Raw genomic sequence first — 11,178 nt, forward strand, 5'->3', positions numbered from 1 at the left:
GTTTACGGTACTCCCCTTTGGGTTATGTACTGCACCAAGGGTATTCACAAAATGTATGGCTGTGGTTGTCGCCTTTCTGCGCAATCGAGGGGTACACATGTTCCTGTACCTCGATGATTGGTTAATGAGAGGTCGTTCGTATGAGCAGGTAGAAGCTCACGTATCACTCATAAGAGCTCTCTTCCTAAGGTTAGGGCTCATGATAAATGTCAAAAAGTCATCCCTGACCCCCTCCCAGAGCATAGAGTTCGTGGGAGCCCTCCTCGATGCGAAGGTGGCAAGAGCGTTCCTGCCCCACAGCAGGTTCCTCTCCATAGTGGAGCTGATCTCAGAGCTAACTCGGTCCCCCATCACGACACCTCGGGTCTGCTCCAGGCTCCTGGGCCATATGGCAGCATGCACTTACACGGTGCGACATGCCAGGATGAGGATGAGACCTCTGCAGGCGTGGTTGGCGAAGGCCTTCTGCCAGTCCAAGGGTCTATGGGACTCCATAGTATCAGTGCCCCTGGACATTCTGGACTCCCTACTCTGGTGGACCCAGGAATCCATGGTGCGCAGCGGGGTTCCCTTCAACGCCCCTCCCCCCTCGCTGACGCTGGTCACCGATGCGTCCGACCTGGGATGGGGTGCACACCTCGGGTGCCACAGAACTCAGGGCCTCTGGTCCCTTTCCGAACGGTCCCTGCACATCAACGTCCGGGAACTGCGGGCGGTGAGGAGGGCCTGCGAAGCATTCCTGCCAAGGCTCTCCCACCGCTCCATCCTGGTACGTATGGACAACACTGCAGCGGTTTTCTACCTCAACAAGCAGGGTGGGGCGCATTCACCACCCCTATGCAAGGAGTCCCTGCGTCTATGGCATCTGTGTGTCACACACAATATCACGCCTCAAGCGGAGTACCTCCCTGGGTGCAAAAACCTACTTGCAGACACACTGAGCAGATCCTTTGGAGCCCACGAGTGGTCGCTCAAGGACTCTGTCCTCAGCCAGGTTTTCCGCAGGTGGGGCTATCCCCACCTAGACCTGTTTGCCTCGGCACGCAATGCCAAGTGCAGGAACTACTGTTCCCTGCTGGGGCTGGGGAAATATTCCCTGGGGGATGCCCTGACGACCGTGTGGCCAAAGGGCTTTCTCTATGCTTTTCCCCCATTTCCACTAATTTCCAGGGTTTTGACCAGAGCGAGAACTTTCAGGTCCTCGATCATCCTCATAGCCCCCAGGTGGCCCAGGCAGTTCTGGTTCCCCATTCTGGTGGACATGCTGACCCAAGACCCTATAGCACTCCCTCCAGTTCGGGATCTGCTAACCCAACCTTGGGACGGGGGGTAATGGTTCACTCGGATCTCCGGTCTCTTCACCTAACGGCCTGGTTTATCCGTGGTTGAACCAACCAGAAAGGGAATGTTCCCGACAAGTACAGATGGTGCTCCTTAGCAGCAGGAAGCCCTCTACTAGATGGTCGTACGCTGCCAAGTGACGGCGCTTCTCGTCTTGGGCGTCCTGGAGAGGAGTACAACCGTCTTCGGCTCCTATTCCAACTATTCTCGACTATCTCTTTCAACTCCGTTCTACTGGCCTGTCCTTTTCTTCTATTAAAGTCCATGTGGCATCTCTCTCCGCCTTCCATGTTAGTACGGCAGGAATCTCTCTTTTTTTTCTAACCAGGTGGTTAAGAGGTTTCTTACTGGTTTGGAGAAATTGTACCCCTCGGTGAGGGCTCCATACCCTGAATGGAACCTCAACCTGGTCCTTCACAGGCTTATGTCCCCTCCTTTCGAGCCTTTGGCTACATGCTCACTGAAGCACCTTTCATTGAAGGTTGCTTTCATAGTAGCCATTACGTCTGCTAGAAGGGTATCAGAGCTAAGGGCACTGACTATAGATCCACCCTACCTTGTTTTTTCACATAACGTGAGGCTACGGCCTCATCCGACCTTCCTTCCGAAGGTGGTTACTCCTTTTCACCTGTCTCAGGAGATTTATCTACCAGTGTTCTTCCCTAAACCACACGCCTCCCCTAAGGAGCGTGTTCGACACTCCCTGGATGCCAAGCGAGCGCTGGTTTTTTATATTGACCGAACCAAGCCCTTCCGTAAATCCCAACAATTGTTCTTTGCATTTGGGGATAAGGAGAAAGGTTCACCTATTTCTATGCAAAGGTTATCAAGATGGGTGGCGCAATGTATAGCGGAGTGTTATCAAATGGCTGGTAAAACCCCACCCAGGGTGAAGGCACACTCTACCAGGGCGCAGACGTCCTCGGTAGCCTTTGGTGCCCAGGTACCTATCACAGAAATTTGCAGGGCAGCCACCTGGTCTTCCCTTCACACATTTGCAACACATTATGCGCTACCTCAACAGGCCAGGGAGGATGCAAGGGTGGGCTCTGCAATACTCGAATCTGTGATGTAAATATATAGATCTGGTTGTCTTTGTTCTGGGTTGGTGACTTGTCACTGTTTAATTGTTCAAATAAATCTGTTTATTGTTCACCTTCCTTTATGACTCTGGTGCTATGACTGTTCCAACCCCTCCTCCATGGGGTTAGTGTGGTAGTCACCTACTTCGAATGGACATGAGCAACCACTTGAAGAAGAAAAGAACGGTTACTTACCTGTAACTGTTGTTCTTCGAGATGTGTTGCTCATGTCCATTTGACTCCCACCCTACCTCCCCTTCGTCGGAGTATCCGGCAAGAAGGAACTGAGGTGGGGCAGCGCCAGCGGGGGTACTTATGCCCCGCCATGGTGGCGCCACTCCAGGGGGCACCTCGCCGGCGCTACAGGTACCGCTAGGGAAAACGCTCCGGAAGACATGGTGCACACAGCGCGCACACCTACTTCGAATGGACATGAGCAACACATCTTGAACAACAGTTACAGGTAAGTAACCGTTCTTTTCCACAGGTTTACTGTGCATTATATGAACTCCTTGCCAGAAGATGTTGGTAAGTCCAAGACTACAGCAAGGTTCAAAAAGGGCCTAGATAAATTCATTGAGAATAGATCCACCAAGATGGGTTGCCGGTTTCCAATTCTGTTTTACAAGGCCTAAGATTGGTTCCAGCGTCACACGTCTTTGTAACACTCCAGAGTCCATGAGTCAGTAGAAAGACGGTTCTTTTCCCACATAGTTGTCTGTAGTTAATGGGCTCTGTGTCTGGCTTCTTCATTTTGTTGTTCCTTATGATCTGCTAATAGGCTTTTCCCAGAATGAACACATTTATAATAAATCTACGGTCAATATTCCTAACTTCAGATAGAGAAATGTCATATTCATAAAAATAGTGTGTACACATTCAGCAGATTACAACATTTCAAATGATACCTCACATGGAGTATTTTGCATAAAGCATTTTCCAGTTATGCATATTCTTCAGCATATTTCCATAAAATATGAAATGCACTATCATAGTGGGTGTACATCTGTTTCAAAGACCATACTCAAAATAATTATCATTGGTTCATTGTCAAACTGAGTGTGTTGCATGGGGGCCAATTGTGAGTTTGGTGCCACTTTAATTAATGACGGCTCATGGAGTGGGGAGAGTCTTATAAAATTAGCAGATAAAGACCTAACTGGGGGAGTGCCAAGAACTTCACTTAAAAAGGGTCAAAACTCAAATGCACAGCTACAAAATAAGGACTTACTGGGTAGGATGGTAGTACAGCTGAAAAGGACCTGGAGTTAATAGCGAACCTCAAATGGAATATGCATCGAAGTGATTCATTTGTCCAAAAAAAAAAAAAAAAATCTAAAACTGGCGTGTATTAATAGGAGTGTCATGTAAAACCTGGGAGGTAATTGTCCCACTCTAATTGACAAAGATGGGGCCTCTGCTAGAATACTGCATCCAGTTCTAGGCACTGTACTTCAGGAAAGATGTGGACAAACTGAAAGAGTGAAGAGGAGAGCAAAAAAATGATAGTTTATAAAAACCTGACCTCTGAGGAAAGGTTAAACAAACTGGACATGCTGCTTCTTGAGAGAAGCTGTAGGGGGAGCCTGATCAAACGTTAAATATATTAAGAGCTGTTATAAAGAGAACAGTGGCCAGTTGTTTTCCATGTCCATTGAAGATGAGGCAAGAAATTGGCATAGTCCGCAGTAAGGGGGATTTAAGTTAAATTTTTAGGAAACATTTTCTTACTCGGTAGTTAAACTCTGGGGGTATGGCTACACTACCCCGCTAGTTCGAACTAGGAGGGTAATGTAGGCATACCGCACTTGCAAATGAAGCCCGGGATTTGAATTTCCCGGGCTTCATTTGCATAAGCGGGGAGCCGCCATTTTTAAAACCCCGCTGGTTCGAACCCCGTGCAGCGCGGCTACACGGGGCACGAGCTAGGTAGTTCGAACTAGGCTTCCTAGTTCGAACTACCGTTATTCCTCATTTCACGAGGAGTAACGGTAGTTCGAACTAGGAAGCCTAGTTCGAACTACCTAGCTCGTGCCCCGTGTAGCCGCGCTGCACGGGGTTCGAACCAGCGGGGTTTTAAAAATGGCGGCTCCCCGCTTATGCAAATGAAGCCCGGGAAATTCAAATCCCGGGCTTCATTTGCAAGTGCGGTATGCCTACATTACCCTCCTAGTTCGAACTAGGAGGGTAGTGTAGACATACCCTGGGATAGGCTTTCAGTGAAGCCTGTGGAATACTCATCATTGGGGGTTTTTTAGGAACTGATTAGACAAACATCTGTCAGGGATGCTTCAAGCAGGGAGTTGGATTTGATGGCATCTGGAGGTCTTTTGCAGCTTTACATTTCTGTGACTTCTATGCACCCCCCCCCCCCTCAAAAAAAAACAGTGGAGCTCCCCTCCTTCATCTCTCCTGTTTTGACATTGATTACTCTTAATTTAATGCACAGAAGGCTACAGATGAGTGTCTGAGAACCTATCAAGTTTTTCCCCCCCCTTCCCTCTTTCTGCTTATAGGAGCGGTTGCTGTATTTGCTGTGGGTTACATAAAAGTATCCTGGGCTACCTGGGGTGAGCTGACTCTAGCCCTGTTCTCCCTCCTTATTGCTGCTGCTGTGTATGTCATGGACACCATTCGTAACATCTGGGTGTGCTACGCCTCCTATGTAATTTTCAGGATTGTCTACATGCTGCTCATCACAATAGCAACGTAGGTATTTTAATTAAAAAAAAATCATAAGATTATTTACATGTTTTGTTAGTCTTTAAGGTACTGCTAGACTATTTGTTGTTGTTTAAATTTTTCTGGTTACAGACTAACATGGCTAGACCTCTGAAGTTTATAGCTGTCTGTCTCAAAACTGACTTAATGTTTTGCATGTAGGCAGTGCCTTTCACATAAGAGTCTTGAAATGAAGGGGCCTAGGGTGAGGTATCCTTTATAATGCAGACGGGAACACTGAGGCACAAAGACACTTGAGCTTTGACAAATTGCTTGCAATTCAGTGTCAGACCTGTGAAGAGAACAGAGGCCTTCAGATACTCAAGTAATTGTTTGTAAATACTGGATCCTGTCCATGAAATATCTTTCAATAAATATTGAGTGAAGCCACAGAGAGGGGAAGAGGGGCAAGTGCTATGTCAGTAATATATGACCAAAGTCTAGATGTACAAGAAGAAAAATGAAGTTGTATTGGGTCACTTGCAGAGTGAAATGCAGCAATTGTTTCATCAAACACTACAGCACCACAGAACAGGTTAACTAGGAAGTGAAGGTAATACTATAATACACTGCACAGAGAGGGTATGTCTAAACTACACTCCTGTCGGCAGAGGGATATAAATTAGACGTATCAAAAGCGCTTCATTTGCATAATGGCGGCCGCCGCTTTTTTCTGAAATGGGGCTTTTCGGGAGGGGAGGGGAAGGGCAGTTTAGATGGGGCATTTTTGACAGAAATGCCCCATTTTGAAAGATCCTGTACTCCTCAAAAAATGAGGCATTTCAAAAAAGTGGCGGCTGCAATTATGCAAATGAAGTGCGGGATATTTAAATTCCCACTTCATTTGCACTTTCGATACGTCTAATTTACATCCCTCTGCCGACAGAGGGGTGTAGTTTAAACTTACCCAGAGAGTTTTAGTCAGTAGGATAAACTGGAATCTGGCCAAGACAACAGGTAGTAAGTCTCCTCCTTAAATTGCCAAAAGAATTGCTAATGATCACAGGAGGGTCAATACAAGGGTTCTCCTTTCTTGCCAAGCAGGGTGCTGTCTCAGCTTAGCAAGACTGTTAGTCTGTTTGTGGTGCCCAGGAATCTTGAAAACTTTCTTTGATCTCAGGTCCCTTGGGGGGTGGTTCCTTTATCACTTGCTTGGGTATGGCTAGCTCTTTAGCTGTTTGCTAACAGGAGCTCCTTTCTCCAGCTTGTGGAAAGCTATTGTTCCTATTGCTTCCCAGCCCTTGTAATTCTCAGTGGCTGGCAGTACCTGTATTAATCCTTGAGTTAATAAGCAAGTATGGAGTACATACTCCCCTTGACAGTGAGCCTTTTGTATCTCTTCCGAAAGATGGTGTTTTCCTACAGCACAGTGTTGCACAAGTTTGAGGAGAGAGTATTTCAATACTGACTCAGAGAACAACTTGGTGAACTTCTGAAACTGGTTTCTGCAGCACTTTAGATTTCCCTGAGATCTTCCCCAGTGCCAGCCAGCTTGTGACCTTGCTTAGCTTGTGATATATATAAGATCACAGCTCTAGAATATATGACTCCAGAAACATATAGCCAGTTAATTCATTAACTTTTCAATTTACATAGCTTGCTTATCTAAACATTATTCTCTCTCCCTCTTTTTCTGCTCAGGTTCCAGATTGCTACAAATCTAAGCATGGAGCGATACGCCCTGGTGTTTGGTGTCAATACTTTCATTGCCTTGGCTCTGCAGACTTTGCTCACTTTGATTGTTGTTGACTCCAGTGGCCTTGGGCTAAACATATTCACACAGGTACAATCCTTGCTTTATCTTTACTAATTGGGGGAGAAGGAAGGGATGTGAAGTCTCTTTCTTGCCTCTTATTTGTGTGTGATTTCTGGTCCAGGTTGTTAGGAGAGCGTTCTGTCTAGGGATGTGACCGAGTAGTCGACTAATTGATTAACCAATAAGTCTAGCCTAGTTGCCCCTCAGCACTGGCTCCATGGTGCTGCCTTTTCTCACTCCCCGGGCTGCTGGCTCTGAGAGATGGCAGGGGAAGCTGCTGCGAAGCAGCCCTTGCCCATGGTGAGCCCTGGTTCACCGTGGGCAGCCCCTGCCTGCATCAGGCTGAGACTGCTGCAGGAGCAGCCTCAGTCCATGGCCAGCAGCAGCCCCTGTTCATGGCTTGGGGGGGTGGGGGGTGGTTCTCAGTCTTATGTTTATAAGAAGCACACAGGATCTTTTCCAGGGGAAAAGGCAATACACCATGTCTAATGAGAAGACAGTAGAAAAGCAGTTGGCATATGCTTCATAAAGACAAGCCTACGCACACAGGTCCTGCAGATGATGTAGTTACCAGTTTGTTGTGGCTAACGTCTGTCTTGTAGGCCAGGCAAGGCTGGCTGAGTGAGGAGTGGGGGTTCCTGTGAGGCTTGGCTTGCAGGGCTGAGCCCAGAGTCTTATTGGCCAGAGCTCCCCTTCTTATACATATGTAAGTTCCTATTGAAGTCTATGGATATTGCAGTGCCATGCTGCAATCATTCATCCTTAAAAGGTGTTAATTTCAGAGTTTTTTTCCAAAGTTATCCTTTGGTGTCTGTCATCAGGGTTCCTTATATTTTGTTTGTCTCTCACTCGTGGGGGTGTCTGCCTGTCTCCATGGCTCAGTTATTCTGCTAATTTCTTCAGCCTTCATCTAGCCTCTCATCATCTCCAAGTGTCTCAAGTCTTTTTGACCATCTGGACCTTCCCGATGACTTTCGCACACATTCTTCACTCACATCAAACAATTTACAGAGCATTCCAGATAAAGATTACATAGTTACTAGAAAACACAACTTAGTTTATGATGCAGACATTGTCTAAGCATGAGAAACAAGATGAAATAGAATGTCATAAGGAAATTATTATACATCACACGTGTTTATATACTGATTTAAAATATAACAATTTTGCTATACTAGCCCCCTCACAAACAGGGGCTGCTGCCACCTCATGCTGTTGCCTCTGGTTTTTAAACTGGCTCATCTCGTGGACCGGCTCCCACCTGGCTGCAGCATTGGGTGGCAGAGGGCACTGGCTGCCAGCTGTGCCCTCAGGGACTATCGAATAGTTGAGTAACTGCTAACAATTCATGTGGTTAGTTGACTATTCAATTAACTGATAGCTAACATCCCTAGTTTGTCACCTTGTGTGTCGAGGGGGAAGAAATAATGTCTGTCCTGTTGCAAACCGAGATTTATGTCCATGTTACAGAACCACAGCCACACTTAATACCAGTTGACTGCCTTCTTAATTTTATGTAAGAAATCAAGGCTGGAGGCCGAGCTCCCATCTCTCCCCATTGGGGGACAGAGTTTGAGGCCCAAGTATATGGGAGGGTTAGGCTGCCACTGTTCATTTTGGACATGTCCCTGAAGCCCTGTGCAAGTGAAGCTACTGTTTAGTTCAGTGGAAGGATTCCCTGTGTGTGCGCTGTGGCATTGGTCTCTCTTGTGTAAGCAGCCTTGGAGCCTAAACTCTTATCTGGAATCTTTCATCAGTTCCAATAAAAGTAGTGATAAATCCAGATAATGGACTAGGTGCAGCACACTTCATTCACCAATCCTATTAGAAAAACCTGAATGTTTTCCTTTCATATAAGGGGGAAGAGGGAGTCGATTTGCTAATCTTTAACTTATGAGCGTTCTCTCCCTCTCTACAGTTCATGATCTACGCCAGTTACTTTGCAGCCATATCAGTGGTGTTCTTGATCAGTGGCACATACAGTGTTATGAAGAAGTACAGAAGACGGAAAGAGATGCTAAGTAGATCTACAGCAAGTCCTTAGTGCCGCGAATGAGGATCTGTTGCATTGTGATGTATGAAGATGAACTTTTAGTGTCTTTGCCACTTATTTTCCAAGGCAATTGTCTGAAGTGTAATTTATACTATATTAGTAGCACACACCAGAAGGAAAATTTTATGTAATTAGATCTTATATAAGTAAGAATAGACCTTCCTTCTCAAATGCCTTTTTTATTGTTTAATTGCATGTGTGGGAAAGGGCACTAGCGTACCACAGGATGGCTCAAAAGTGGTAAGTCTTGAAACCTGGGGCTTTCAAGATCATTTCTGCAAATAAGGTTTTATGGGTATAAGACACCCTCCATCTGTCGGTCTTTGAGCACAAAAAACTTGGGAGTTGCTGGAAGTCACTTTTGAGATGCACTGACAGCTGTGTGAGGATGCTAGGACTGGAATAGCAGTGGATATGCTGTAGGTCAGAGCTGAGGTACATTGGCAGAGCAGTATTATAATCTGCATTGTGCCTTACCCATGCTGATAGACGCACACTTCTGAGTACTGAATATGCTTTAAATTAGAAGTTTGTATGTTTACATATTTTTTCATGTCACTTGAACTGGTTCTACCTAGTCTGCCAGAGTATCAGACATAGCTCTTCTTGGCTCTCTCCCCGAGAGCTTAAATGTGTTTTGGATTAGCCCTCTGACACCAGTGAGTTGGCTGTTGGAAAATGCATGTTGTTCTGGGAAAGTCGTGCCACTGCTTGCTTCAAAAGGACTATAATGATATAGAGAACTGAGGATGCTATCTAATGGTACCGAATACTGGTCTGAGAGCATGGATGTCCATTAGGATTCTTGACTCCTGTGATGCAAAAGTCGCTGACCCTGAATGCTCCACTGTAGCTTTCTATAGACAGCTATACTAGTATTGGGAATGAAGTTGACTTACTGCACTACTTTCCTCTAAACTTCATGTCTTTGGCATTTTTTAAAACACTTGATAACATCCTATTTTGATCAAATCTGTCCATTCCCAAAGCCCTTCCCCCTTTTCTAACTGAATGGAAAAACTCAAATCATCTTGAAACCTGCCTTTATTTTGCAGTCTGGACAGTTTGGGACTCATGTAAATAATTTGGAAAAGGAAAAACACACAGCGGTGCAATATTTGTATCTGAATGGGTTCTTTAGAAAGAGTTGCTGGACAGTGAGGCTGTATCATCCCCGCCACTGTGCAATGCAGAGTGGCATTAAAGAACAGGAGAAATTGATGGCAAGGGACAGTTGCTATGCTGTATGCTTGCCCAGAACTGAGGGGGTTGGGGGTGTTGAGAAGGGAGGTAAATCCATGAGAGAATCCTTTTCTTACAAAGTGATCCACAGAACTGTGTGTAAAAGCTAATTCTCCTGCTGATTTGACCCATTTCAGGTTTGAGTTACTTTAAAGAGCCCAACAAATATAAATGGGCTTGAGGGAAAATCCAGGATCTGGACTTCTGCACTTCCAAATGCTTGAAATCTGGTTTCTCATGTTTCCTGGGATAACTTTTGCTGACATCCATTTGTCTGTAATTTAGCTGCCTTATCCTGAAAAAGAAATTTGAAAGGAATACTTACAAGTGTTACCTTTTTTAAAATAAGAAACTTCGCACACAGTGTTAAAGGATAGGTTTTAGGCAAGGTGAAATGGTGATGAAATAAAATTTTGTAATTGTTGTTGGAAAACACATGGCTATTTCTCATGCTGCTCCTTGTGCTATAATTTCAGCCTGGTTGCAGATGATATAGAAGTATGGGGATGAATAAGTAGAGGAAGCTCAACCTCTAATCAAATTTTGAGAGAGAAAAAAACCTTCTTATTCCTTTGGGAAACTATTCACTGAAGTCAAACATTTTATGCATCTAGACTGATGTTACTAATGGATTGTGGCAAGATCAAAATGTCTATGGTACCGTATTTAATGCTTTGTGGTTGTTTTAAAAAGATGGTAATTTTACACTGTATTTATTTAAGTCAATTAATGTAGATATCTTAAGCCTGGAAGTCCTGTTCAGGTTCTAAAGCTATGCCTCACCGTGGTGTCTGAATGCTGCAGTGATCGGAGTAGTCTAAGAACCTAGATGGTGTAGAATATTTGTGGCATGAATCATATTTGTTATCTATTCACCTGTGCTTCTACAAACAAGTCATAATCACATATGGGATCTTTTTATTCAGTTTTGTTCAGATGGTACAGCAATTTTTATCAAATAAAATATTTTACGAATTCCTAAA

At 45.1% G+C, this 11,178-nt stretch overlaps 1 protein-coding gene across 2 annotated transcripts in view; it reads left to right on the forward strand.

The window, feature by feature from the left end:
• Positions 1-11,178, forward strand: part of SLC19A2 (solute carrier family 19 member 2) — a 36,693-nt gene extending 25,515 nt beyond the window's left edge. For both annotated transcript variants that reach the window (XM_075906960.1, XM_075906971.1), the window contains 3 exons: positions 4,940-5,132; positions 6,786-6,927; positions 8,819-11,178. In XM_075906960.1, the coding sequence (XP_075763075.1) occupies positions 4,940-5,132; positions 6,786-6,927; positions 8,819-8,944 (461 nt within the window). In that variant the 3' untranslated portion in view covers positions 8,945-11,178. The remainder of the gene's footprint in view (positions 1-4,939; positions 5,133-6,785; positions 6,928-8,818) is intronic.

This window comes from Pelodiscus sinensis, chromosome 1, assembly GCF_049634645.1.
Source record: "Pelodiscus sinensis isolate JC-2024 chromosome 1, ASM4963464v1, whole genome shotgun sequence".
In the NCBI taxonomy this organism is placed as follows: Eukaryota; Metazoa; Chordata; order Testudines; family Trionychidae; genus Pelodiscus; species Pelodiscus sinensis.